General features: G+C 43.5%; 2 protein-coding genes across 2 annotated transcripts; one reads left to right on the top strand and one right to left on the bottom strand.

The window, feature by feature from the left end:
- The first annotated feature begins 16,077 nt into the window (after positions 1-16,077).
- LOC135539571 (tubulin beta-1 chain) lies at positions 16,078-18,775 on the top strand. The gene is made up of 4 exons (XM_064965522.1): positions 16,078-16,216; positions 17,103-17,211; positions 17,318-17,428; positions 17,556-18,775. Exons 1-4 carry the CDS (start codon positions 16,160-16,162, stop codon positions 18,614-18,616), a joined length of 1,338 nt encoding a protein of 445 aa, XP_064821594.1. The 5' UTR covers positions 16,078-16,159; the 3' UTR covers positions 18,617-18,775.
- Positions 18,776-19,905: 1,130 nt separating this feature from the next.
- On the bottom strand, positions 19,906-21,549 carry bcl2l16 (BCL2 like 16). The gene is made up of 3 exons (XM_064978740.1): positions 21,481-21,549; positions 20,546-21,175; positions 19,906-20,049 (listed from the first exon to the last, which is right to left on the bottom strand). The coding sequence occupies exons 2-3, from the start codon at positions 21,023-21,025 to the stop codon at positions 19,918-19,920; spliced, it is 612 nt and encodes a 203-aa protein (XP_064834812.1). The 5' UTR covers positions 21,026-21,175; positions 21,481-21,549; the 3' UTR covers positions 19,906-19,917.
- Positions 21,550-25,420: the final 3,871 nt, after the last annotated feature.

The following is a 25,420-nucleotide window of genomic DNA, read 5'->3' as shown; positions in this document are numbered from 1 at the left end:
ATGCCTCTCAGTGAATGCTGGCACCCCTGGATGAGGAGAGATGGGACTTAATTCAACTACATTCACCCCTGGATGAGGAGAGATGGGACTTAATTCAACTACATTCACCCCTGGTTGAGGAGAGATGGGACTTTATTCAACTACATGCACCCCTGGTTGAGGAGAGATGGGACTTTATTCAACTACATGCAACCCTGGCTGAGGAGAGATGGGACTTTATTCAACTACATGCACCCCTGGCTGAGGAGAGATGGGACTTTATTCAACTACATGCACCCCTGGCTGAGGAGAGATGGGACTTTATTCAACTACATGCACCCCTGGCTGAGGAGAGATGGGGCTTTATTCAACTACATGCACCCCTGGCTGAGGAGAGATGGGGCTTTATTCAACTACATGCACCCCTGGCTGAGGAGAGATGGGACTTTATTCAACTACATGCACCCCTGGCTGAGGAGAGATGGGACTTTATTCAACTACATGCACCCCTGGTTGAGGAAAGATGGGACTTTATTCAACTACATTTATTCACCCCTGGCTGAGGAGAGATGGGAATTTATTCAACTACATTCACCCCTGGCTGAGGAGAGATGGGGCTTTATTCAACTACATGCACCCCTGGCTGAGGAGAGATGGGGCTTTATTCAACTACATGTCCCTGGCTGAGGAGAGATTGGGCTTTATTCAACTACATGCACCCCTGGCTGAGGAGAGATGGGGCTTTATTCAACTACATGCACCCCTGGCTGAGGACAGATTGGGCTTTATTCAACTACATGCACCCCTGGCTGGGAGAGATGGGGCTTTATTCAACTACATGCACTGGCTGAGGAGAAGGGCTTTATTCAACTACATGCACCCCTGGCTGAGGAGAGATGGGCCTTTATTCAACATGAACCCCTGGCTGAACAGATGGGACTTTATTCAACTACATGAACCCCTGGCTGACAGGAATGGGGCATAAACATCACCCCTGGCTGAGGAGAGATGGGGCTTTATTCAGGACATGCACCCCTGGCTGAGGAGAGATGGGGCTTTATTCAACTACATGCGATGAGGACAATGGGGAAGCTTTAAACGCACCCCTGGCTGAGGAGAGATGGGGCTTTATTCTACATGCTGGCTGAGGAAGATGGGACTTTATTCAACAAACCCCTGGCTGAGGAGATGGGGCTTTATTCACATGCACCCCTGGCTGAAGTAGATGGGGCTTTATTCACTACATGCACCCCTGGCTGAGGAGAGATGGGACTTTATTCAACTACATGCACCCCTGGTTGAGGAGAGATGAGACTTTATTCAACTACATTCACCCCTGGCTGAGGAGAGATGGAAATGTATTCAACTACATTCACCCCTGCAGACAGACTGAGTGGCACTTGCATCTTGCTTCAAAGTGCAAGAGGCGTCACTACAGTCCCTGGTTCGAATTCAGGCTGTATCACATCCGGCTGTGATTGGGAGTCCCATAGGAACGGTGCATAATAAGACATGTCTTGGTTTGGCCGGGATAGGCCGTCATTGTAAATAAGAATTTGTTCTTAACTGCCTTGCCTAGTTAAATAAAGGTTAAATTTAAAAAATAAAAAACATAGATAGTAAGAATAATGCCACATATATACAGTTCATAGGTTGACCTCACACAACACAACGTGCATTACTCTCACCTGAAATATACATGCTTTCTCCTCTATGGTGTCTCCTAGTATACTTGATCAATTCCTAAGGAGGAGATCCCACAAACCCATGGCTTCCTGTTCACCAAATGTCAGAAAGAAACTGTAACTGATCAATCTTAGGTTTGACTTTGATAATATAGCCTTTATGATATGCAGCAAAATTACCTGATAATGCTGGTACAGTCATTGGCCCTTCAAATCACAACCTCTGCAGATGTTTTATTTGATTTATTTCACCTTTATTTAACCAGGTAGGCAAGTTGAGAACAAGTTCTCATTTACAATTGCGACCTGGCCAAGATAAAGCAAAGCAGTTCGACACATACAACAACACAGAGTTACACATGGAGTAAAACAAACATACAGTCAATAATACAGTAGAAAAAAATAAGTATATATACAATGTGAGCAAATGAGGTGAAAAAAGGGAGATAAAGGCAAAAAAAGGCAATGGTGGCGAAGTAAATACAATATAGCAAGTAAAACACTGAAATGGTAGATTTGCAGTGGAAGAATGTGCAAAGTAGAGATAGAAATAATGGGGTGCAAAGGAGCTAAATAAATAAATTCAGTAGGGGAAGAGGTAGTTGTTTGGGATAAATTATAGATGGGCTATGTACAGGTGCAGTAATCTGTGAGCTGCTCTGACAGCTGGTGCTTAAAGCTAGTGAGGGAGATAAGTGTTTCCAGTTTCAGAGGTTTTTGTAGTTCGTTCCAGTCATTGGCAGCAGAGAACTGGAAGGAGAGGCGGCCAAAGGAAGAATTGGTTTTGGGGGTGACCAGAGATATATATCTGCTGGAGCGCGTGCTACAGGTGGGTGCTGCTATGGTGACCAGCGAGCTGAGAGAAGGGGGGACTTTACCTAGCAGGGTCTTGTAGATGACCTGGAGCCAGTGGGTTTGGCGACGAGTATGAAGCGAGGGCCAGCCAACGAGAGGGTACAGGTCGCAGTGGTGGGTAATATATGGGGCTTTGGTGACAAAACGGATGGCACTGTGATAGACTGCATCCAATTTATTGAGTAGGGTATTGGAGGCTATTTTGTAAATGACATCACTGAAGTCGAGGATCGGTAGGATGGTCAGTTTTACGAGGGTGTGTTTGGCATCATGAGTGAAGGATGCTTTGTTCTGAAATAGGAAGCCAATTCCAGATTTAACTTTGGATTGGAGATGTTTGATGTGAGTCTGGAAGGAGAGTGTACAGTCTAATCAGACACCTAGGTATTTGTTGTTGTCCACATATTCTAAGTCAGAACCGTCCAGAGTAGTGATGTTGGACGGGCGGGCAAGTGCAGGCAACGATCGGTTGAAGAGCATGCATTTAGTTTTACTTGTATTTAAGAGCAATTGGAGGCCACGGAAGGAGAGTTGTATGGCATTGAAGCTTGTCTGGAGGGTCGTTAACACAGTGTCCAAAGAAGGGTATACAGAATAGTGTTGTCTGCGTAGAGGTGGATCAGAGACTCACCAGCAGCAAGAGCGACATCATTGATGTATACAGAGAAGAGAGTCGGTCCAAGAATTGAACCCTGTGGCACCCCCAAAGAGACTGCCAGAGGCCCGGACAACAGGCCCTCCGATTTGACACACTGAACTCTATTAGAGAAGTAGTTGGTGAACCAGGAGAAGCAATCATTTGAGAAAACAAGGCTATAGAGTTTGCTGATAAGGATGTGGTGATTGACAGAGTCAAAAGCCTTGGCCAGGTCAATGAATACGGCTGCACAGTATTGTTTCTTACGATGGCGGTTAAGATATCGTTTAGGACCTTGAGCGTGGCTGAGGTGCACACATGACAAGCTCTGAAACCAGATTGCATAGCGGAGAAGGTATGAAGTTGTTTCGAAATGGTCGGTAATCTGTTTGTTGACTTGGCTTTCGAAGACCTTAGAAAGGCAGGGTAGGATAGATATAGGTCTGTAGCAGTTTTGGTCAAGAGTGTCCCCACCTTTGAAGAGGGGGATGACCGCAGCTGCTTTCCAATCTTTGGGAATCTCAGACACGAAAGAGAGGTTGAACAGGCTAGTAATAGTGGTTGCAACAATTTCGGCAGATAATTTTAGAAAGTAAGGGTCCAGATTGTCTAGCCCGGCTGATTTGTAGGGGTCCAGATTTTTCAGCTCTTTCAGAACATCCGCTGACTGGATTTGGGAGAAGGAGAAATGGGGAAGGCTTGGGTGAGTTGCTGTGGGGGGTGCAGTGCTCTTGACCGGGGTAGGGGTAGCCAGGTGGAAAGCATGGCCAGCTGTAGAAAAATGCTTATTGAAATTCTCAATTATAGTGGATTTATCAGTGGTGACAGTGTTTCCTATCCTCAGTGCAGTGGGCAGCTGGGAGGAGGTGTTCTTACTTTACAGTGTCCCCAAATTGTTTGGGGTTTGTGTTGCAGGAAGCACATTTCTGCTTGAAAAAGCTATCCTTGGCTTTTCTAACTGCCTGTGTATATTGGTTTCTAGCTTCCCTGAAAAGTTGCCTATCACAGGGGCTGTTCGATGCTAATGCAGAACGCCATAGGATGTTTTTGTGTTGGTTAAGGGCAGTCAGGTCTGGATAGAACCAATGGCTATTTCTGTCCCTGGTTCTAAATTTCTTGAATGTGGCATGCTTATTTAAGATGGTGAGGAAGGCATTTTTTTTAAATAACCAGGCATCCTCTACTGACGGGATGAGATCAATATCCTTCCAGGATATCCAAGCCAGGTCTATTAGAAAGGCCTGCTCGTTGAAGTGTTTCAGGGAGCGTTTGACAGTGATGAGTGGAGGTCGCTTGACCGCTGACCCATTACGGATGCAGGCAATGAGGCAGTGATCGCTGAGATCTTGATTGAAAACAGCAGAGGTGTATTTAGAGGGCAAGTTGGTTAGGATGATATCTATGAGGGTGCCTGTGTTTATGGCTTTGGGTGGTACCTGGTAGGTTCATTGATAATTTGTGTGAGATTGAGGGCATCAAGCTTAGATTGTAGGATGGCTGGGGTGTTAAGCATGCTCCAGTTTAGGTCACCTAGCAGCACGAGCTCTGAAGATAGATGGGGGGCAATCAGTTCACATATGGTGTCCAGAGCACACCTGGGGGCAGAGGGTGGTCTATAGCAGGCGGCAACAGTGAGAGACGAGTTTTTAGAGAGGTGGATTTTTAAAAGTAGATGTTCAAATTGTTTGGCTACAGACCTGGATAGTAGGACAGAACTATGCAGGCTATCTTTGCAGTAGATTGCAACACCGCCCCCTTTGGCCGTTCTATCTTGTCTGAAAATGTTGTAGTTAGGGATGAAGATTTCAGAATTTTTGGTGGTCTTCCTAAGCCAGGATTCAGACACGGCTAGAACATCCGGGTTGGCAGAGTGTGCTAAAGCAGTGAATAAAACAAACTTGGGGAGGAGGCTTCTAATGTTATCGTGCATGAAACCAAGGCTATATAAATCCATCTGTTATATAGAAAGATACTGCTCAGAATGGTTTACAACTGTTATCAATTGATTTGGTCGTTAGTACATTTGTAAACAAACTGCACATGGGACAGGGTATGTGAATGTTTTTTATATTTATTTATTTAATTTATTTTTTTACCCTCTTTTCTCCCCAATTTCATGGTATCCAATTGTTAGTAATTACTATCTTGTCTCATCGCTACAACTCCCGTACGGGCTGGGGAGAGACGAAGGTCGAAACCCATGCGTCCTCCGAAACACAACCCAACCAAGCCGCACTGCTTCTTAACACAGCGCGCATCCAACCCGGAAGCCAGCCACACCAATGTGTCGGAGGAAACACCGTGCACCTCACGACCTGGGTTAGCATGCACTGCGCCCGGCCCGCCACAGGAGTCGCTGGTGCGTGATGAGACAAGGATATCCCTACCGGCCAAACCCTCCCTAACCCGGACGACACTAGGCCAATTGTGCGTCGCCCCACGGACCTCCCGGTCGCGGCCGGCTGCGACAGAGCCTGGGCGCAAACCCAGAGTCTCTGGTGGCACAGCTAGCGCTTCGATGCAGTGCCCTAGACCACTGCACCACCCGGGAGGCCCCTGGGTATGTGATTGTTACCCTCTCCTATAGAAAGACATGGAATGCCAGGATCGTGAGGAAGCGGAGATAGGCAGGCATACTAACTCCATGGGAGTATTGAGCATCAGTGCAGTTGTCACGCCCTGACCTTAGAGAGCTTTTGGTGTTTCTATTTTGGTTTGGTCAGGGTGTGATTTGGGTGGGCATTCTATGTTCTATTTTCTATGTTTTTGTATTTCTTTGTTTTGGCCGGGTATGGTTCTCAATCAGGGACAGCTATCATTCGTTGTCTCTGATTGGGAATCATACTTAGGCAGCCTTTTCCCCTTTTGTCAGTGTGTGAAGTTGACTTTTGTTAGTGGCACTATAGCCCTGTAAGCGTCACAGTCGTTTCTTTGTTTTGTTGGCGACATTTACCTAATAAACAGAAATGTAGGCTCTCAACGCTGCGCTTTGGTCCACTTCTTACGACGCCGTGACAGCAGTGACACAGTCATAACAAGAAAGGGTCAGAGAGTTATTTTGAGAGTGATGGGCTACATCAATATTCATTCTTCAACTCTCTATGAAGACATACTACATTTACATTACATTTAAGTCATTTAGCAGACGCTCTTATCCAGAGCGACTTACAAATTGGTGAATTCACCTTCTGACATCCAGTGGAACAGCCACTTTACAATAGTGCCTCTAAATCATTTAAGGGGGGGTGAGAAGGATTACTTTATCCTATCCTAGGTATTCCTTGAAGAGGTGGGGTTTCAGGTGTCTCCGGAAGGTGGTGATTGACTCCGCTGTCCTGGCGTCGTGAGGGAGTTTGAACTTTGTAGCCTCTAACGGCATACACCTCTAACGGCATACACCTCCCAGAAGTATTTGGTGAAGAGCTCATTGCTGATTGGCTGTCCATTGATCTTTATTCTCGCTCTGACATGTACCAGGTGTGGCGAGCTATAAGGTAAAGATTATATTCTTAATGTTCACAGTAGGATAGAGATGACATCTCTGACTGTATGTTCGGTCATTTCATATTATGTGTGTGATAAGAATGTAGTTTTTCACAATTCCTGACATTTAACCCTAATAAAAATTCCCCATCTTAGGTCAGTTAGGATCCCCACTTTATTTTAAGAATGTAAAATGTCAGAATAATAGTAGAGATAATGATTTCTTTCAGCTTTTATTTCTTTCAGCACATTCCCAGTGGGTCTGAAGTTTACATACACTCAATTAGTATTTGGTAGCATTGCCTTTTAAATTGTTTAACTTGGGTCAAATGTTTCAGGTAGCCTTCCACAAGCTTCCCACAATACGTTGGGTGAATTTTGGCTCATTCCTCCTGACAGAGCTGGTGTAACTGAGTCAGGTTTGTAGGCTTCCTTGCTCACACACACTTTTTCAGTTCTGCCAACAAATGTTCTATAGGTTTGAGGTCAGGACTTTGTGATGGCCACTCCAATACCTTGACTTTGTTGTCCTTAAGCCATTTGCCACAACTTTGGAAGTATGCATGGGGTCACTGTCCATTTGGAAGACCCATTTGCGACCAAGCTTTAACTTACTGAATGATGTTTTGAGATGTTGCTTCAATATATCACCGTAATTATCCTGCCTCATGATGCCATCTGTTTTGTGAAGTGTGAAGTGCACCAGTCACTCCTGCTGCTACCCCCGCGCTTCACGGTTGGGGTGGTGTTCTTCGGCTTGCAAGCCTCCCCCTTTTCCTCCAGACATAACGATGGTCATTATGGCCAAACAGTTCTATTTTTGTTTCATCAGACCAGAGGACATTTCTCCAAAAAGTACGCTCTTTGTCCCCATGTGCAGTTGCAAACCGTAGTCTGGCTTTTTTTATGGCAGTTTTGGAGCAGTGGCTTCTTCCTTGCTGTGCAGCCTTTCAGGTTGCCGATATAGGACTCGTTTTACTGTGGATATAAATAATTTTGTACCCGTTTCCTCCAGCATCTTCACAAGGTCCTTTGCTGTTGTTTGGGGATTGATTTGCACTTTTCGCACCAAAGTGCATTCATCTTTAGGATGCAGAACGCATCTCCTTCCTGAGCGGTATGACAGCTGCGTGGTCCCATGGTGTTTATACTGCGTACTATTGTTTGTACAGATGAACGTAGTACCTTCGGTGAAAGTGCCGAAGCATTCAGAAAGCCTTGGTTTCCCATCACTATTCAAGTGCACACCTTTGGTAATGTAATCGCTAGGTTATAGGTAAAGAATGATTTGCAAAAGCAACTGTAATCCTCATTGAATTAAGTGGGAAATCCTTTGTTCACGTGCTAGTCGGAACTAGGAAACTATGACATTTCAGACTTGCTAACTAATTGTTGGTTAGCAGGTAGCCTAGTGGTTAGAGCGTTGGGCCAGTAACCGAAAGGATGCTGGATTGAAACCCTGAGCTGACAAGGTAAAAATCTGTCATTCGTCCCCTGAACAAGGCAGTTAACCCACTGTTCCCCCAGTAGGCCATCATTATGAATAAGGATTTGTTCTTATTCTAGTTATATGCCTAGTTATATAAAGGTTACATAATATTCAACTGGTTTTGAGCGTTCCTAAATTCATCCGTTATTCTGCACTCTGGCACACTCAGATGAGAGTGCTCTGAAATCGGAGTCAATAGTCAGAGTGAATTTACGAAACCTCCCATAATAAAAACATTTATAAATCAACAAATAGTGATGACCGGTTAGACTGTGTTAATTCACCTGTAACTTTTTAATTACAGATGTACTGTATATATGGGCTTACATGATGCAACCCTGCATCAAACAAGCTCATCCCCGTTAGTTATATTGTCTAATTCCAGTTGTGTCTGTGTAACTGAAACCCCCAGTAAGTTTTACAATATAATTAGTATGAACAAGTACAGGGTTGCTGCAGTTTGATAGGGTTTTCATCCTTCCTACAGGGCCAGGCATTTTACACTGTCATGCCCCACACAGAGACTGATTTTAAGGTTAGAAAGGTACTTTCCCATCTGCAAAATCAGCAGTATTTTTTGATTGCCGAAGATTATGTTCACTTGCCCAGAAATGGGAAAACAGCTGTTTACACAAAGAAATGGTATAACTTGTCAATCTCTAAAAAAACTAAACAATGAGGTAGCAGAAAAATCTGTTTTACTGGCCTGCTCCATCAGATGGAATGCAAAGGCCTAACTTTTGCAGAGTGTGAGACACTCCTATTAATTTCAACGAAACCTGGGCGTGAGCACGCCGGCTCCACAAGAGACTTGCGCTGCTACAGTGTAAGATTTCGACAAGCAGCTCACGCCTGATGGGGCTTTTACACTAGAGATGACATCAAGCGTGTAGCCCTATCCTGGAGTCAAATTACCAAATTGCCCTCTAGTGGCCTCATGGGTGGAATGTTACTAATATTTTCCATAATTTCCTAATTAATAAACCTTCTTTTTTTAACAGCTGAAAAAAACTTGTTTCTGTCAATTGGTTTAGTTATATTTCAGTCTTCTGTGATGTATAAAGTGTAATAGTGAGATGCAAACTTGAAATTATATGCATAAGAGAAGCTGCAGGTGTCTAATTATAGATAAGTTGACTGACAAATAGCCTACCAGCATGTCAGAAATTGTAAGCAGAAACATATCTAAGTCCTGCAACCCCTTGTTCTGCAGTCTTTGATTGTAGCCTATAGCACATTTTCTATATTTGCGGGTTAGGGTCAGATGCGGGCCTCAGATTTTCACTTTATCACATATAGTCAGGTGGTTGCGAATGGGTTATTAGCAATTGCGGCGGGTGTGGGTGAACAAATACCTGACCCGTGCACCACTAGTATGCACATGTACAGTATTTTCACATTAGTATACTTACAGATTCTACTTACCCCTTTTGACCTGTTGTCAAGGAGGACCATGACATAAAACTGGAGGCCATTGTTGGTACGATTAACATTGTTTATCAAATATTTTTCTGTGTTGTCTTATGTGAACACAGTCAGCAGGTGATTGGTAATGGCTTATAATTGATTTTCTCTTGTGGAGAAATGTGGCTGCAACAAAAAAGAGGATCTCAAGACAGCGATGTCAAAGCTGAATGAAGACCTCAAATGGACTAAAAGTGTTGTAATTCATTTAATTAATGTAATACATTTTATTTTTAAAAATACAATTAAGTTTTTTATAAACGTATTTCTTGTTTTATGAACATTGGAGGAATTATGAATTATGTTGTTCCATGTAGTGAATGTTATTAAATGTGTTTGAATGGGTTAATAGTGCTAAAGCCAAAAATATCTAATTTCTTTCATATATATATTTTTTATTCTACAAGGTGTCTTAAAATCAAAATCATAACTAAATGATTGGTATCACCTTCTTAAAACAATTCCATATACCTTAGTAGAACCCCCCCCACCCCTGGCTAAGACATGGCTTAGACTCTTATGGGTTAATGGAGATAATTTTCCTGCTGGACCAGTACAACCCAGCAAGAAACATGAACATGAAGGGATACTCTAAGGATAACATCCTCCCTGCAGGTAACTGATCGGATTTTTTTTCAATTCAAAATCAATGATCTTCTCCTGAATTGAATATCACCATGCCATTCATGCTGTTACGGTAAAGAGTCATGGGGAAAAGCGTCGGTATGCATGCTGCTCTTGCACGTAGGCCAAATTGACTAAATCCTTATTCCCATGTCAGCAGGCTCATTCTACCACCATTCTCTGTTGTATCTTTCCAGTGTAATAAAAGGCTGTGCATTGTTAGGTGGTGGTTGCAAGAAGAACAACTCTGGCTCAGGCACCTCAACCAAACCACCTTGCACCAAGACAAGACGAACTCTGTTAGGTGGTGGTGGTTGCAAGAAGAACAACTCTGGCTCAGGCACCTCAACCAAACCACCTTGCACCAAGACAAGACGAACTCTGTTAGGTGGTGGTGGTTGCAAGAAGAACAACTCTGGCTCAGGCACCTCAACCAAACCACCTTGCACCAAGACAAGACAAACTCTGCTATAGGAGCCATAATGATCAGTCTTCTACTTTCTGCATGTCGGACCCTCATCATTGGTCATGTTGGTCTGCAGCTACTCCACTACACAACAGGCCTACCAAACAACACAAATCATTCCCAATCACCTTCACTGTAAAAACAAATTATATTGTACTTGTGTTTTATCTTTTTGACAACTAGGTACTGTTTTGTATATTCTAAATAGAAAAATAAAGGTTTGCTTTTGCTTTATAAAACATTTGCGTTGAAATGTAATTTTGTCACAAGATAAACATACAATATTCCCTCTTGAGACAGTTGGAGTTCACTTCATTCAAAACCAAGATGATAGTCACTAGGCAACAACATTATAGTCACTAGGCAACAAGATGATAGTCACTAGGAAACAGGGACACTGCTAGTCAGAGAAAACAGGAAGTAAAACCCTACATCTAACACATTGAAATGATTCAGCATGATCATACTCATGGTTAATTTCATGTTCTTCAATTTGTCATAGTTTTTAATACACCTTCTAAGTTTGTTTTGACGAACCAAAACACCCTAATGTGGATCTATTGGAAATTGTGAATTAATACAAGATCGCCAGATTCCTGTAGTTTTTTCCAATAATCAATATAACATGACACTGGTTTTCAATACAGCCAGAAGATGGCAGTAGATGATTGGAACGTTATTGTTCGCCGGAAGTGTTGGGAGTTGGCCTGTAATAAGGGAGTGGTATGGAGTCAGAACACACAATGGACTGCTTAGCAGCTGCCTCCAGTAGCAGGCCTCTGAAAAAAATCATACCAAATGATCATCTGTTTGGATGCTGTCCCAGAGATTGTAATCTTTTGGTAACAGTTTTAAGACTGGTTTACCCATATCCCATTACTCACTGTTTTATTATGGGTGACTGTAGTAGGGTCCAATATGCTTACATAAAACACTAGAAAGATTTATTTATTGAAATCATTTATTGATTGATTCAAATCAATGTCACTACTATAGAGCTCATTTAAACCACTTAGAGAGAATCCCCGTTCTTAGAAAAAAGGAAAGAACACCACAGAAAAACACATTTGATTGGTAAACCACATTCATTTGATTAAATACTCACTTGAAAGAGTGCAAATGTAATGTATTAAAGAATGAACACTCCCAGGATTGATCAAAATGATTTGAAACATCTCATAAACATCTCAAAATATGCTCTGTCACATCCAACCATAAAACTAGATATGAGGCTTTTGCTAAGTGCTGTCTGGTGGGCCAGTATTTATTACAAGATATCTTAAATGTATTTACATTGTTTTTGGGAAAGAATGCATCTACTTTAATCTCAAAATCCCTAAATTAGTGATACAGTAGTATTACATCTTCCCCCTCCAGAAGGCTATAAATCCAAATTGATCCAGTGACTCATCCTTAATCAATACAAACCCATCCCCCATTTTGTTCTACCATTACAACACCAATTACCTTCCATCTCAGCCATCATCATTATCCCACTCAGTCATTCAGCCAGTGGCAGTGATAGCCCACTACATAACCAGCATAGTATATTGCCAGCGATGTGATAGCCTGTTTTGATAAGTGTCACAGCGGAGGTCTGGACTTCTCCGGGCCACAGCTGATGTTCTCTGTGTATGCATCATCGTCATCAGTAAGCTCAGTGGATGTGCTGCATAGTCTGGAGCTGAGTGTCTGGCAGTGTTAGCATCAGCTGTGCTTCCTGACTGACTGTTCTCCCAGTGGACCAGCCATGGAGACAGAGAGAGAAAAGCACATACGGATAGCATGCATGACCAATCTCAGGAAAATCAATGGAAGAATGATGTATTCCCTCTCTGCATCTGGGCACTGTTCCATTATTCACAATGCAGCCTAGCCTACTCCCCCACCACTGAAGGAGTGCCCCTCCCCCTCTCGCTCTTACAATAATGAATCCCACCCATTCACTCACAGATTGTTACTCTTCATTAGGGACAGATATGGTGATACACAGCTTACTACGCTATGAGAGATCGGGATCAGACACAGCCATTTATTGTAACAGCATTCCAGAGTAAATGTAAATACTGAGGAGAGTAACCTGATATGTCTGAATCACTGGGCTCCATCAGCAGACATACTGTACAGTACACAATCAGCGTGAGACACAGCTGTTCCTGTCCAACACCTGGCCTGCATTATTAACCACATGTCCATTCCACCCACTCACCCACAATTCTACTGAATAGCTAAGGAGGACTGGGTGTGGCAAGTACTTTACAGTGCTTTAGAATTCTACTGTCAATTTTTTGCAAATCAGCATACATTTAGAAATTGACTTGTGTGTACTTGTTCCTTGCTGCTAGAAAACACAGTACTTGAATAGCATCACGACATGCCCACTGCAACACAGTAACTATTGTAGCTGACACTAGCTAGCATTTGCATTCTGCTAGGGTGTCTTTTTTGCACGGTCATGGTCTCTTTGTTATGTAACATGAATGTGGAGCTCTGTCTAACTCTTCCTCACACTCTACCCTGAGAAGAGTGTAGTCAAGTCATAGAGATACAGTATAATACTGATTCTGTTATATCTACAGTTGTAATCATTTTTCTATTGGTGTAGTGTACCACTGTCTGCTACACTATCTGGCAGTACACAGAGGATGCAGTAGTCTACTGAAGATGTAGGGAAGATGCCGAGTCAGGGCAGGGTAATTTAACCATCAACCTTCTGGAGAGCTCTAGTCTAGTGGGACAGCCAAGCTGCAAGTTACTTTAAGCATATAATGAGGTGACATTATGTCCATAAATGAGTCCATAAAGAGCCGAGGACAGCAAACGCCCTCAATTTGACTCAGAGATGCTTTTATGCCGATGTGCAGTAGACACGCTCAGCCTCACATCACATCACACAACTTAGTGTACAGTCAGACTCTATTCCCCTCCAAAGTTAGATGAATAATTAATTTACTGCAGAGGGATAAAAATGGTTTGAATCAAAAGGAAATCTCACACCTCCAGTCCTGTCTTGAGGCTGTCTATTGTTGGATAGGCCCAGCCCTTGTCTTTCTGATACTTTGTAGATTAAAAAGGCTGAGATAGAAATAGAATGTGGATGCGTGTGCCCAGACAGAGGATGGTATGGGAAAGGTGTTGTATGAAACCATAATGAGCTGCTTCCACTGTATAGGATCTTACTCAGGAAATGTATTTGTGATTGATTCCCTTTGTCTCTCCTCAGGCTCACCTTCTTCCTGTCCTCACAAAGCCCCACTCTCTCCCCCTTTGTTACTATTAACACACCCACCCTTTCCATGTCGTCTGTGACTAGACACTACCGTGGAGGAAGAATGCAGGGGCCATGAAGAAAGTGTGAGGAAGAGTTAGACAGAGCTCCGCATTCACTTTACATAACAAGGGGCGGCAGGTAGCCTAGTGGTTAGAGTGTTGGACTAGTAACCGGAAGGTTGGAAGATTGAATCCCTGAGCTGACAAGGTAAAACTCTGTTGTTCTGCCCCTGAACAAGGCAGTTAACCCACTGTTAACCCTAGGCTGTCATTGTAAATAAGAATTTGTTCTTAACTGCCTTGCCTAGTTAAATAAAAAAAAGTATTCTGTATATACACTGAGTGTTCCAAAATAATAGGAAGGTGTTTGTTGTATTGTGTGCTGTATCAAACTGAGAATACACTGGATGATGACCCAGTTACAGAGTGAACACAGCAGAGATGTCTCTGCAAAGGCAGCCTATGCTGTGAGAATGGCTGTATGCACTCACTGTGCTGTAATGAGATTGAAACTAGGCCCTTTGTTTCTGAGTATGGCTATTCATTCCGCACACAGAGCTCTTATCCCTACACCTTGACAACTCTATACATGTCTATACATGTTATGGATACAGTGGTAAGAACTGAATGGGCATGGATCACCAGACTCAAGGTAAAGCCCCTATAGGTCCTCCACAAAGGTCTGTTCAATGGATATTGGTCCAAACTAACAGAGTCAGCTGGGTGTCTCTCCTCTGTCCTTCAGCGCACAGCTACTTTGCCCATGCAGGAGGAGAGTGCTGGCGTCTCAGATACATTCTCCCCCTGGCACACATATTAACTATCAATAACCCCTACCCTAATTCCAGCACTCTTTAAAACAGGCATGCACTGCTCCCCTCCCAAGGTCTTTCTCTGCTGCTGCCACACCCCTCCCTGTTTTGTTCATCCTTCCAGACAGTGTCTGTCTCGCTGGTGTTGAGATCAATAGCCCAACCTCCCCATCTCATGCCAAATTGGATTTCAGCTGTTTCATTGCACTATTTATGTGTTGTTTCATATTACATAATTAAGACTATACCAGTACAATGATTAATATAATTTAACATGGAAGATGAAACATTTTATTGGACTGTCTGTCACTTCATGACTGGACTATGTTGTGATCTGTAATACATACCAAGGAGATGGTCACAATGGGGGCCCAGGTCAGAGTCATCTGTTGGAAATGGTAATACATTGACGTTATATAAATCAGACATGGATTCATTCACAACAATAGACTATGTATATGCAGGATTTCGTCTCGATTTAGTTTAAGTATAATAATCCCGTTGTGAAGTTCTCACTGTGGCCTGTAAGGGGAAAGGAGCAGTCAAGCAGTCTGTCTGTAAAGCCCTGACACAGCCGAGGCAGCCATGTTTTACAATGCGCAAAAAGGGAGGCGCCCATATTCAGAAATATGTAACAACAACGATAAGAATTAGGGATATAAATGACTCTGGGTACATATAATCTAATCGAAGATTTCCGGGACAGTATCAAAGGCTGTAGACTATGCTGTGTTATGATAACAAAACAACTGACATATCTTCGATGACATATTAGATCCCTTTCTTGACAGAAAACATGTGACATGATGTTGGATACATCTCATGTGACAAAATGTAAATCGAGAAACGAAATAGCTGTTTCACTCTAAGAAACTGAAATAATTCTGCCAGGAAGGGTTTCAACGTAACAATGGGCCACGTGGATTTATATTACATCTGTGAGGTTGTTCTTAGTTCTACCATTTTATGTGAAAAGGTTTCACATATTTTAAATAGTCAACCGGTGCCTCTCTTAATCATGTACTCTGTGTGGTTTATTGCATCAAAATGTGGTGAAGAAAGTATAGTTTGAAATTAGATATGATTTTAGTCGGAATAAGGACAAATCTTCAAGATTATGTGAGGATCACACGTTTGTGTATATTTTGATTGATAGACAGAAGAGGCCAATGAAAATAATTCTTTGTGAATATGATTGGTCTATAAGTGTGTCAATAATTGAGCCTGAGAAATATTAGCCAATAGATTTGTCAGATTTGGTGACATTGAATCTAAGGGGCGGGCACAAAATTCTCTTATATAGTCAGGGAGACCATTCTTTTAGCGCACTCTAAGAAAGGAAGCCAAGCCACTGGTTTTTATTGGCATAAGAGTTGTTCTACCTTCAAAGTAAAAATGAGGGAAATCGTGCATCTTCAGGCTGGACAGTGTGGAAACCAGATCGGCGCTAAGGTTTGTCATCTGTTTTATTAATTTGATACAAATCGTGCGATAAATAACTGCGTAAAATCGCAGTTTCTTTGTATGCGTGTCCAGTTAACCACACCCAAAGAACTGTATTGTTAATGGAAATGCAAGCAATTAATATTCCTAACCTATATTGATTACCGTTATTGTTTTGATGGGTGAGGGGGGGGGGGGGGGAAGCGTTGGTATTATTTTTATGCGTTACTCTATTTTTATTCGACCTGTTTTATTTGGACTGGAATGATCCTTAAACTATAGACTACTGGCGAGTGAGAATATACATACATGTGTATTGAGAAATTGTTTTATTAAATGTAAAATTGATCGATTTTGAATGTGGGTATGGATAACCACTATTTACTCGCCCTACTGCAATGCGCAAAGGGGGAAGTAGGCCTCAGTGATGCCATGTTCCAAGTAATCTGTTAAATAGTGACTACATTTCGGTTATTGTCGCAATAAAAATATTTCTTGGGGGGAAATGGGCCATTTGTTCAATCCCATATTATGACCCACATTCGTATCATTGACAGCACGCCGCGCCCGGTTTTTGGCAGATGTGGGCGGTGTTTCATCATTTTCAAAACCATTGCTAATGGATTTCAGCCAATCGGAAGTCATGCCGCGCGCGCGGAATTTTACGGGAGGGAGATTTTCATTCTTGATACCTAACCATACATTTTATGTACCTATAATGAACCATGCAATATAGTCGAATTGATCCATTGACGTGATCAAATGGAATATTGAAACTATCTAATTGCATAGGCCTACCACGCATTTAACGGATCACACTTTGAATGGCATATTAGCCTACCTGATATGAATTATATTTTACGCTGTAGACTAAATCCGAATGCTCTTCTTGCAGTTCTGGGAGGTGATCAGTGACGAGCATGGCATTGACCCAACTGGTACATACCATGGGGACAGTGACCTTCAGCTCGACAGGATCAACGTCTACTACAATGAAGCCTCAGGTAAGCCTTGTTCGTCTAATGTAGAACCACATTTGTCAAATTCCTTATCCCTCCCAATTGATTATGTATGGTTCTGACATTGCTCTTTATTTTCCTGGTTGTCTAGGTGGTAAATACGTGCCTCGTGCCGTGCTTGTCGACTTGGAGCCAGGGACCATGGACTCTGTGAGATCTGGACCCTTCGGTCAGATCTTCAGACCTGACAACTTTGTGTTCGGTAGGTCTCTCTGCTTCATATTTGTACACTATTTAAAAAAAAAAATAATCATATTCATAATGTTGCCTGTACATAAACTGGGTAGAGTACTAGACTACAATAATTTATCCAATATCTTGTTTTGCAGGCCAGAGTGGTGCTGGAAACAACTGGGCCAAGGGCCATTACACAGAGGGAGCTGAGCTGGTGGACTCAGTCCTGGATGTTGTGAGGAAGGAAGCTGAGAGCTGTGACTGTCTGCAAGGTTTCCAGCTCACCCACTCACTAGGAGGTGGAACCGGCTCTGGCATGGGCACCCTGCTCATCAGCAAGATCCGTGAAGAGTACCCCGACCGCATCATGAACACCTTCAGCGTGGTGCCCTCACCCAAAGTATCAGACACTGTGGTGGAGCCCTACAATGCCACCCTGTCAGTCCACCAGCTAGTGGAGAACACTGACGAGACCTTCTGCATTGACAACGAGGCTCTCTACGACATCTGCTTCCGTACCCTCAAACTCACTACTCCCTCCTACGGTGACCTCAACCACCTGGTGTCGGCAACTATGAGCGGTGTCACAACCTGCCTGCGGTTCCCAGGACAGCTCAACGCTGACCTCCGTAAGCTGGCTGTCAACATGGTGCCCTTCCCCCGTCTCCACTTCTTCATGCCTGGCTTCGCCCCCCTCACCAGCAGGGGAAGCCAGCAGTACCGCTCCCTCACTGTGCCTGAGCTCACCCAGCAGATGTTCGACGCCAAGAACATGATGGCTGCCTGCGACCCCCGCCACGGACGCTACCTTACAGTGGCTGCCATCTTCCGTGGACGCATGTCCATGAAGGAAGTGGATGAGCAGATGCTGAATGTGCAGAACAAGAACAGCAGCTACTTCGTTGAATGGATCCCCAACAACGTCAAGACTGCAGTCTGTGACATTCCTCCCCGTGGCCTCAAGATGGCTGCTACCTTCATCGGCAACAGCACAGCCATCCAGGAGCTGTTCAAGCGCATCTCTGAGCAGTTCACAGCCATGTTCAGGCGTAAGGCTTTCCTCCATTGGTACACCGGAGAAGGTATGGATGAGATGGAGTTCACTGAGGCTGAGAGCAACATGAACGACTTGGTGTCTGAGTACCAGCAGTACCAAGATGCCACCGCTGAGGAGGAGGGAGAGTTTGAAGAGGAGGGAGAAGAGGAGCTGGCCTAAATGTTTGTAATTGTGCACATCCAAGCTGTATAATTCACTGACATGTCAGTCTTGACCTTTCCAGTGTTCTGTTACCTGTCCTTTTTGTTTTGTCACCTCTGCTATTCCTGTCATTTCTTGTCTGTACAGAAACATGTCAATAAAATTTCTTTTGTTTAATGTGCTGTATTCCTCAATTTAATGGTTTCTTCAATAATAGCCAGATCAGTAATCACATGTCACACATTATTCTGACAACCAGTTCATAAACTAGGCAATAGTTCAGTGGTGAAAACAAATGACAAATGTATTGTAACCACAGTTTCATAATTGTAGCACAGGTGTTGGTGCATTTATGAAGTCCTTGATGTATGTTTTCTATACATAGTAAGATGAGGGGCTACAGTGTTCCCCAGCACAATCGTGCTAGTTCTCTTGAGTTATAGCTCAGGTTTTTGCATGTTTTGCTATGCCTCTGAAATCTGATTAGTGAGCTAAACTCATGGTAAATCTGTTTTAAATTAGCCATTCGAGCAATGATTTAGTCTGGCATAACATGCACTGTAGCACTAACCATGCTAGTTATCCAAGGACTTTATCCCCTGTGATGTTGACAGACCAACTTGGCAAGTAAAATGGCGTTTCATAAACCCTCTCATTCCTTATTTTGATGTTAGTGTGCACATGTAGACTATCAGGAAGTTTATTGTTAATTTGGCTGACAACGTCAAAGGTGTACGAGTAATATTAGAACATGCCTGTCCATTCACCATTTATGTATGACATGGGTTGAACTTGACAAACTAAAGTCTGAATTTACACAAGCAGCCCAATCTGGTGTTCTTTCACTAATTGGCCTCTTGACCAATCAGACCAGCTCTGAAAGATATTTGATGTAGGGAAAAATAATCTGAATTTGCTGCCTGGATGGGGCATTTTCAGCAACAACAAAAAATATATGTTGGATTGGGCATTTTGGTTTCAGTTGTGCAAATATCCTTTGCTGACACCTGACACAGTGAAAAGCTTATCTACTGAATTATGATTTAGTTGTAAACTCGCTGGCTGGTTAATACTGGGAGCCTATTATATGTTGAGCCCTGAAACTGTTATGTCAATGTCTAATGCAAAGTCCCATAACTGCCTGGCACATTATTACTGAGGTAATGTTTTTACCAGCATGATTGCACACCTCAATGGTTTAAAATAGACAACAGTGGGACATTAAAATACAGTTGGAAAATATATGCTTTGGGAAAATATTTATTCATTAAGGGGACTTTTGGAGCGATCTGATTGTGGTCACCAGGTGGGGGTGTTGTTTAAGATTTTATTCGTTTCCACAGGAAATAGGACAGGATACTGGTAGCCAATAGCAGTAGAGTCCAGCAACACACCTTCTTCACCTGGCCCTCCAAGTCCTGCTTCTGCCCAAAGCGGGACACAAAGCCTGTCTGCCATCAACAGAAAATGTGATTAGATCCCAGGAATGAAACAGAATTTAAGATTCACAACAACAACAGGACAACCTAACACTTTAAACTGTAGTCTAGTGCTCTATTCAATCACATCTGCTTTAGCCGACATCCTTATTAAAGCGATGTCCTTGTTTTGGCGATGTCGGAGGTGGAACTGCATTAGAGCTGTCAAATTCACAAGCGGCTCCTGGCATTTTACCTAAAGCGGACATTGCCATTGGCTGCAGAGTCACATGAAAAGAAATCCCATGCAGTCAGCCTTGTTACCAAGTTTGAACCCTGGAATATGAGCTGGGGCGGGTGTGGCTTCGTGACAATGATCATAAGATCAGATACTCACCGATTTGACGGCTCCAACGCCGCCAAAACATCCATTATGTGGCTGTCTGCCATCACTGGTTAACGCTTGATCTGATTGAATCTAGGCCTTAGTCTTACTTTGCCAGTGAAGAACCTTGACTAGTAAACTTACCCATCCACCCTTGTCCCGAATCTCTGGACAGATGACCCTCTCCACGTAACCCCCCACACACTCCTTAAGCTGGGGCAGGATTCCCCCCATGCCCCTCTCGTGGCAGTGCAGGGCCATCTGGCCAGCTAGCACATACACAGACAGCACCGCACTCCAGGCCAGGTCCCGTCGGCGCCCCCCGGGGGTGGTGGTGGCAAAGTGCTCATCCAGGATGGCGGTTAGCATGGGACAGGCTGTGGCCTCGGTCACATCGTGAAAGACGCGTGGCCAACGCCTGAAGAAGATGGGGAACCTAACTAGCAGCTCATCCCCAGCATGGCGCAGGGCTGCTGCTGTGGCAGTAGGGGGTGGGCCAATGTGGCCGTCGGGCCCTGCGATCACATAGTTTATATAGTCATGTAACATCAGATAGGCCTCTCGTACCAGGGGGTCAGGGCTGTTTATGCCACCCCTGCTCTCTAGCCCCTCTGACTGACCCATCGCTTCCGGCTGACTGACACCCTGTCGCAAATCACAATGCTGTGACTTGCATTAGAGCAGTGGGCCGTTCACACAGTCCCTGTGCCAAGTTGCCATCAGCCATCCTCTCAGCAATGTCAATTCCTCATCGAGGGTGAGAGATCCAATCACCTGAAACCACAAAGAAATCATCAACCTCTGCACTGTACATGCTGAACAGCACAGTGGGTAAAACACCATGTAGCACTTATTATACCTTTTATAAACAAAACAAGTGGAATTATTTTCAGTTAATGTTAGTCAAATCTGTGCATTTCTCCAACTCCATTATGATGTTTGTTAGACTAATATCATATTACACAGACATATCATACAATATTTGAATATAACATTCTGAAATATCAACTAATACAGCAAATGTGCACATTTCCAATAAACAACACTAGCAATGAACAGAGAAAGTATTTAAAACTCACCCTTCCCTTCCACCAAAACACAAGTGGTACCAAGACACGCACACACACACACACACACACACACACACAACAAACACAAAAATGAATTAGTGGTGCAGGTGGCGGAACAACAGCGGGTCCAAAGCAGTATATAGTTCAGCAGGAGTGGGTCGCCAACCGGTCCGCTCGTTGCTGCCTTTAGCCTGGGCTAAATTTAGAGGCCTTGTTGGAAACTGACACTGAACTCCTGCGTCATATACACAATCATCAACCCTCTGACACACATCCCCATTCCAACACAAGCAAAGTTAAATATAGATGTTAGAGAGAGTGTGTGTGTGGCTCAGTATAGAACCAGGTTCATTTGAACAGTCTGTGAGATCATACTGGTGAAGACAGTCAAAGAGGAGGCAGGCCACAATAAAGTCATCAGTTGATAGGTTTAATATTTCACTGAGCTATTACCTTTGAAAACCATTCAGAGATGTTTCTTTTTGGATTCTGCCCTCATCAAAACCAGATTTCATACTGTGATGTTGTGCAGCCTTACATAGATGTACAATTATACAGTTTTAGCTCTGGAACATTTGTCATTGATGTTTGATTGTGGTATTTTATTTCAACTACACACTCACACAGCATCACGATAAACATACAACAACAATCCTACTCCTTCACATACAGATTTAGCATAGATTGTGTTTCTTCCAGTGAGCTTCTTTCAGCCTGTCTGTAATCTGTGTGGTGCCAGTCAGGGGAATGTGGTAAGGAGGCGTAGGCTTTAAGAGGTGCTGAAGGCTATCCTCTATTGACCATTGTTTTCCTCCAATGGGAGTCTGCCAATCTACCTATCTGTTCCTCCACCAGGAATAATGCTGACCAGTGGAGTGCAAGGCAATAAAAGCCGCATGCAAGCACTTGGACTTCCACTAGGATGCAGTGGTGTGTCACTAAACAGATTTGAGCTTGTGAGTTGCAGTCAGTATTGAACTGTAAATTATGGTTTTGCAATACTGTAGGTTTGTAATTGATTGAAATAACAGAGACCAGGAAATGGTTTCCTTTGTACTTCCTCCCCTGCAGCTTTGTATATACAACCAGTATATTGTATAGCCATGGCACCAGCAACATGGAAACAATCATTTATCTTTAACACATTGTCAAGCATTTTGGGTATTGCAACCAAATAATTGTCTGTTGATTTAAAGAGACAAAAAGAACGGGTTCTTATTGCGACAGTGTATGGCTTAATGACGCACTCATGTTCATGTGTGCATCTACGCTGGCCTGTGTGTTAACTATCTACGTACCCGTTAATCTGATGGAGCATTTGGGGATCAATCAGATGCACTCATTTACATTGACATTTTAGTCATCTAGCAGACGCTCTTATCCAGAGAGATTTACAGGCTCAATTAGGGTTAAGTCATGTAGTCCTGTTTACTCCGTTGATTTATAAGTGAAGACAAAGACCAGCTCAAGTAGCATCGTCAGCAGCTCCGTGTGTTTGCCCATCTGGCACATACTGTACATGCAGAAGGAGATATGAAAAATGACAAGTCCCCTCATCCTTCCCCATAGATAGATGCCATATGAGAGAGGTGCTTTATTATTCTTCAACATATTCAACAGACAATGCTAGAACGTTACAATGAGACTGTAACATGGTTCCCCTCCTCAGAGACAGGAGATAGGGTGCAGGGGAAGTGACATCGTTGATAGTACCTACTATCAGGGCTCTCATATGTTCATGTGGCAACATCTGCAGGGGGGGAACTTCCTGTCTAGAGTTTTACTGTAGGCTACAGGGTCCTTTGAAGTCGGTTCAGTCCCTGCCAGGGAAACTAAAGTGTTTAACCAGATGAAACAAAATCACTCTGACAGTTTCATCTGACAAGCTGATTACAAGATAATTGCTTTACAACACCAGCTTTTGTTGAGAGCTGATGTATTTGCGAGTACGTGAGTATGTTGCTTACTGTAGCTTCTATGTCCTTGGTGAAACAAAATAGACTACAAGACCAAAAGTATGTGGACACCTGCTCGTCGAACATCTCATTCCAAAATTATGGGCATTAATATGGAGTTAGTCCCCCCTTTGCTGCTATAACAGCTTCCACTCTTTTGGGAAGGCGTTCCACTAGATATTGGAACATTAAGACACAAAAGCCTTAGTGAGGTCGGCACTGATGTTGGGCCATTCTGCTGCCAATCTTTGTCTATGTAGATTGCATGTCTGTGTGCTCGATTTTATACATCTGTCAGCAACGGTTGTGGCTGAAATAGCCGAATCCACTAATATGAAGGGTTGTCCACATACTTTTGTATATATAGTGAAGATATAGGATGTTTAATGTTTTGTCTGCCCCCCAAGACCACATGTGCATGTATATCTCTCTCTTTCTACTGGTTCATTGCTTCTATCCCTGCAGAGAGGTTTTCAGAGCTTCCCCAGCATCACACATACATTAACACATTCAATTGGTCTGAGACCAGAAATGTGGAATATTATAATTTGACTGCTTGATCGCATGTTGTTTCTTTGGGAAAATTCAGGTCTTTGCTGGAACCTGAAAGAATCATGTAGAGCTTCACTGTGAAATGTGAAAGCAATGCTAAACTACAGGACTGTTTTGCTAGCACCGGGATTCTTCTGTCGGCATTGAAGAATAGACCACATCAGTCATTGGCTTTATCAATAAGTGTATCGAGGACATCGTCCCCACAGTGACTGTAGGTACATACCCCAACCAGAAGCCATGGATTACAGGCAACATTCACACTGAGCTAAAGAGTAGAGCTGCTGCTTTCAAGGAGCGTGAGGGCTTGTGGCAGGGCTTGCAAACTATTACAAACTACAAAGGGAAGCACAGCCGAGAGCTGCTCAGTGACACAAGCCTACTAGACAAGCTAAATAACTTATATGCTCGCTTCGAGGCAAGTAACACTGAAACATGCATGGGAGAATCAGCTGTTCTGGACGACTGTGGGATCACGCTCTCCACAGCCGATGTCAGTAAGACTGTTAAACAGGTCAACTTTCACAAGGCCACAGGTCCAGACAGATTTCCAGCATGTGTACTCCGAGCATGCGCTGACCAACTGGCAAGTGTCTTCACTGACATTTTCAACCACTCCCTGTCTGAGTCTGTAATAACAACATGTTTCAAGCAGACCACGATAGTCCCTATGTCCAAGAACACTAAGGTAACCTGCCTAAATGACTACCGACCCATAGCACTCACGTCTGTAGCCATGAAATGCTTTGAAAGGCTGGTCATGGCTCACATCAACACCATTATCCCAGGAACCCTATATCTACTCCAATTTGCATACCGCACAAACAGATCCACAGATGATGCAATCTCTATTGCACTCCACATTGCTCTTTCACATCTGGACAAAAGGAACACCTATGTGAGAATGTTATTCATTGACTACAGCTCAGTGTTCAACACCATAGTGCCCTCAAAGCTCATCACGAAGCTAAAGACCAAAGGACTAAACACTGTGCAACTGGATCCTAGACTCCCTGATGGGCCGCCCCCAGGTGGTAATAGTAGGTAACAACACATCTGCCACGCTCATCCTCAACACGAGGGCCCCTCAGGGATGTGTGCTCAGTCCCCTCCTCTACTCCCTGTTCACTCATGACTGCACGGCCAGGCACGACTCCAACACCATCATTAAGTTTGCTGATGACACAACAGTGGTAGTTAGGCCTGATCACCGACAATGATGAGACAGCCTATAGGGAGCAGTGTGGTGCAAGGACACAACCTCTTCCTCAACGTGATCAAGACAAAGGAGATGATTGTGGACTATAGGAAAAGGAGGGCCGAGCATGCTCCCATTCTCATCGATGGGGCTGTAGGGGAGCAGGTTTAGAGAGGAGCAGGTTCAGATCCTCAAAAGGTTTTACAGCTGCACCATCGAGAGCATCCTGACGGGTTACATCACT

This window comes from Oncorhynchus masou, chromosome 1 (assembly GCF_036934945.1).
Source record: "Oncorhynchus masou masou isolate Uvic2021 chromosome 1, UVic_Omas_1.1, whole genome shotgun sequence".
NCBI lineage: Eukaryota > Metazoa > Chordata > Actinopteri > Salmoniformes > Salmonidae > Oncorhynchus > Oncorhynchus masou.
This window is presented reverse-complemented; position numbering and strand designations above follow the sequence as displayed.

What these genes read in the sequence shown, in the direction of transcription:
- LOC135539571 (XM_064965522.1), top strand. Translation starts at nt 16,160, where the DNA reads ATGAGGGAAATCGTGCATCTTCAGGCTGGACAGTGTGGAAACCAGATC. An exon ending in GAAACCAGATCGGCGCTAAG is followed by an intron (nt 16,217 to 17,102) that starts GTTTGTCATCTG and finishes CTCTTCTTGCAG; the next exon opens with TTCTGGGAGGTGATCAGTGA. An exon ending in CTACTACAATGAAGCCTCAG is followed by an intron (nt 17,212 to 17,317) that starts GTAAGCCTTGTT and finishes CTGGTTGTCTAG; the next exon opens with GTGGTAAATACGTGCCTCGT.
- bcl2l16 (XM_064978740.1), bottom strand. Translation starts at nt 21,025, where the DNA reads ATGGGTCAGTCAGAGGGGCTAGAGAGCAGGGGTGGCATAAACAGCCCT. An exon ending in TTCGGGACAAGGGTGGATGG is followed by an intron (nt 20,050 to 20,545) that starts GTAAGTTTACTA and finishes TGTTGATGGCAG; the next exon opens with ACAGGCTTTGTGTCCCGCTT.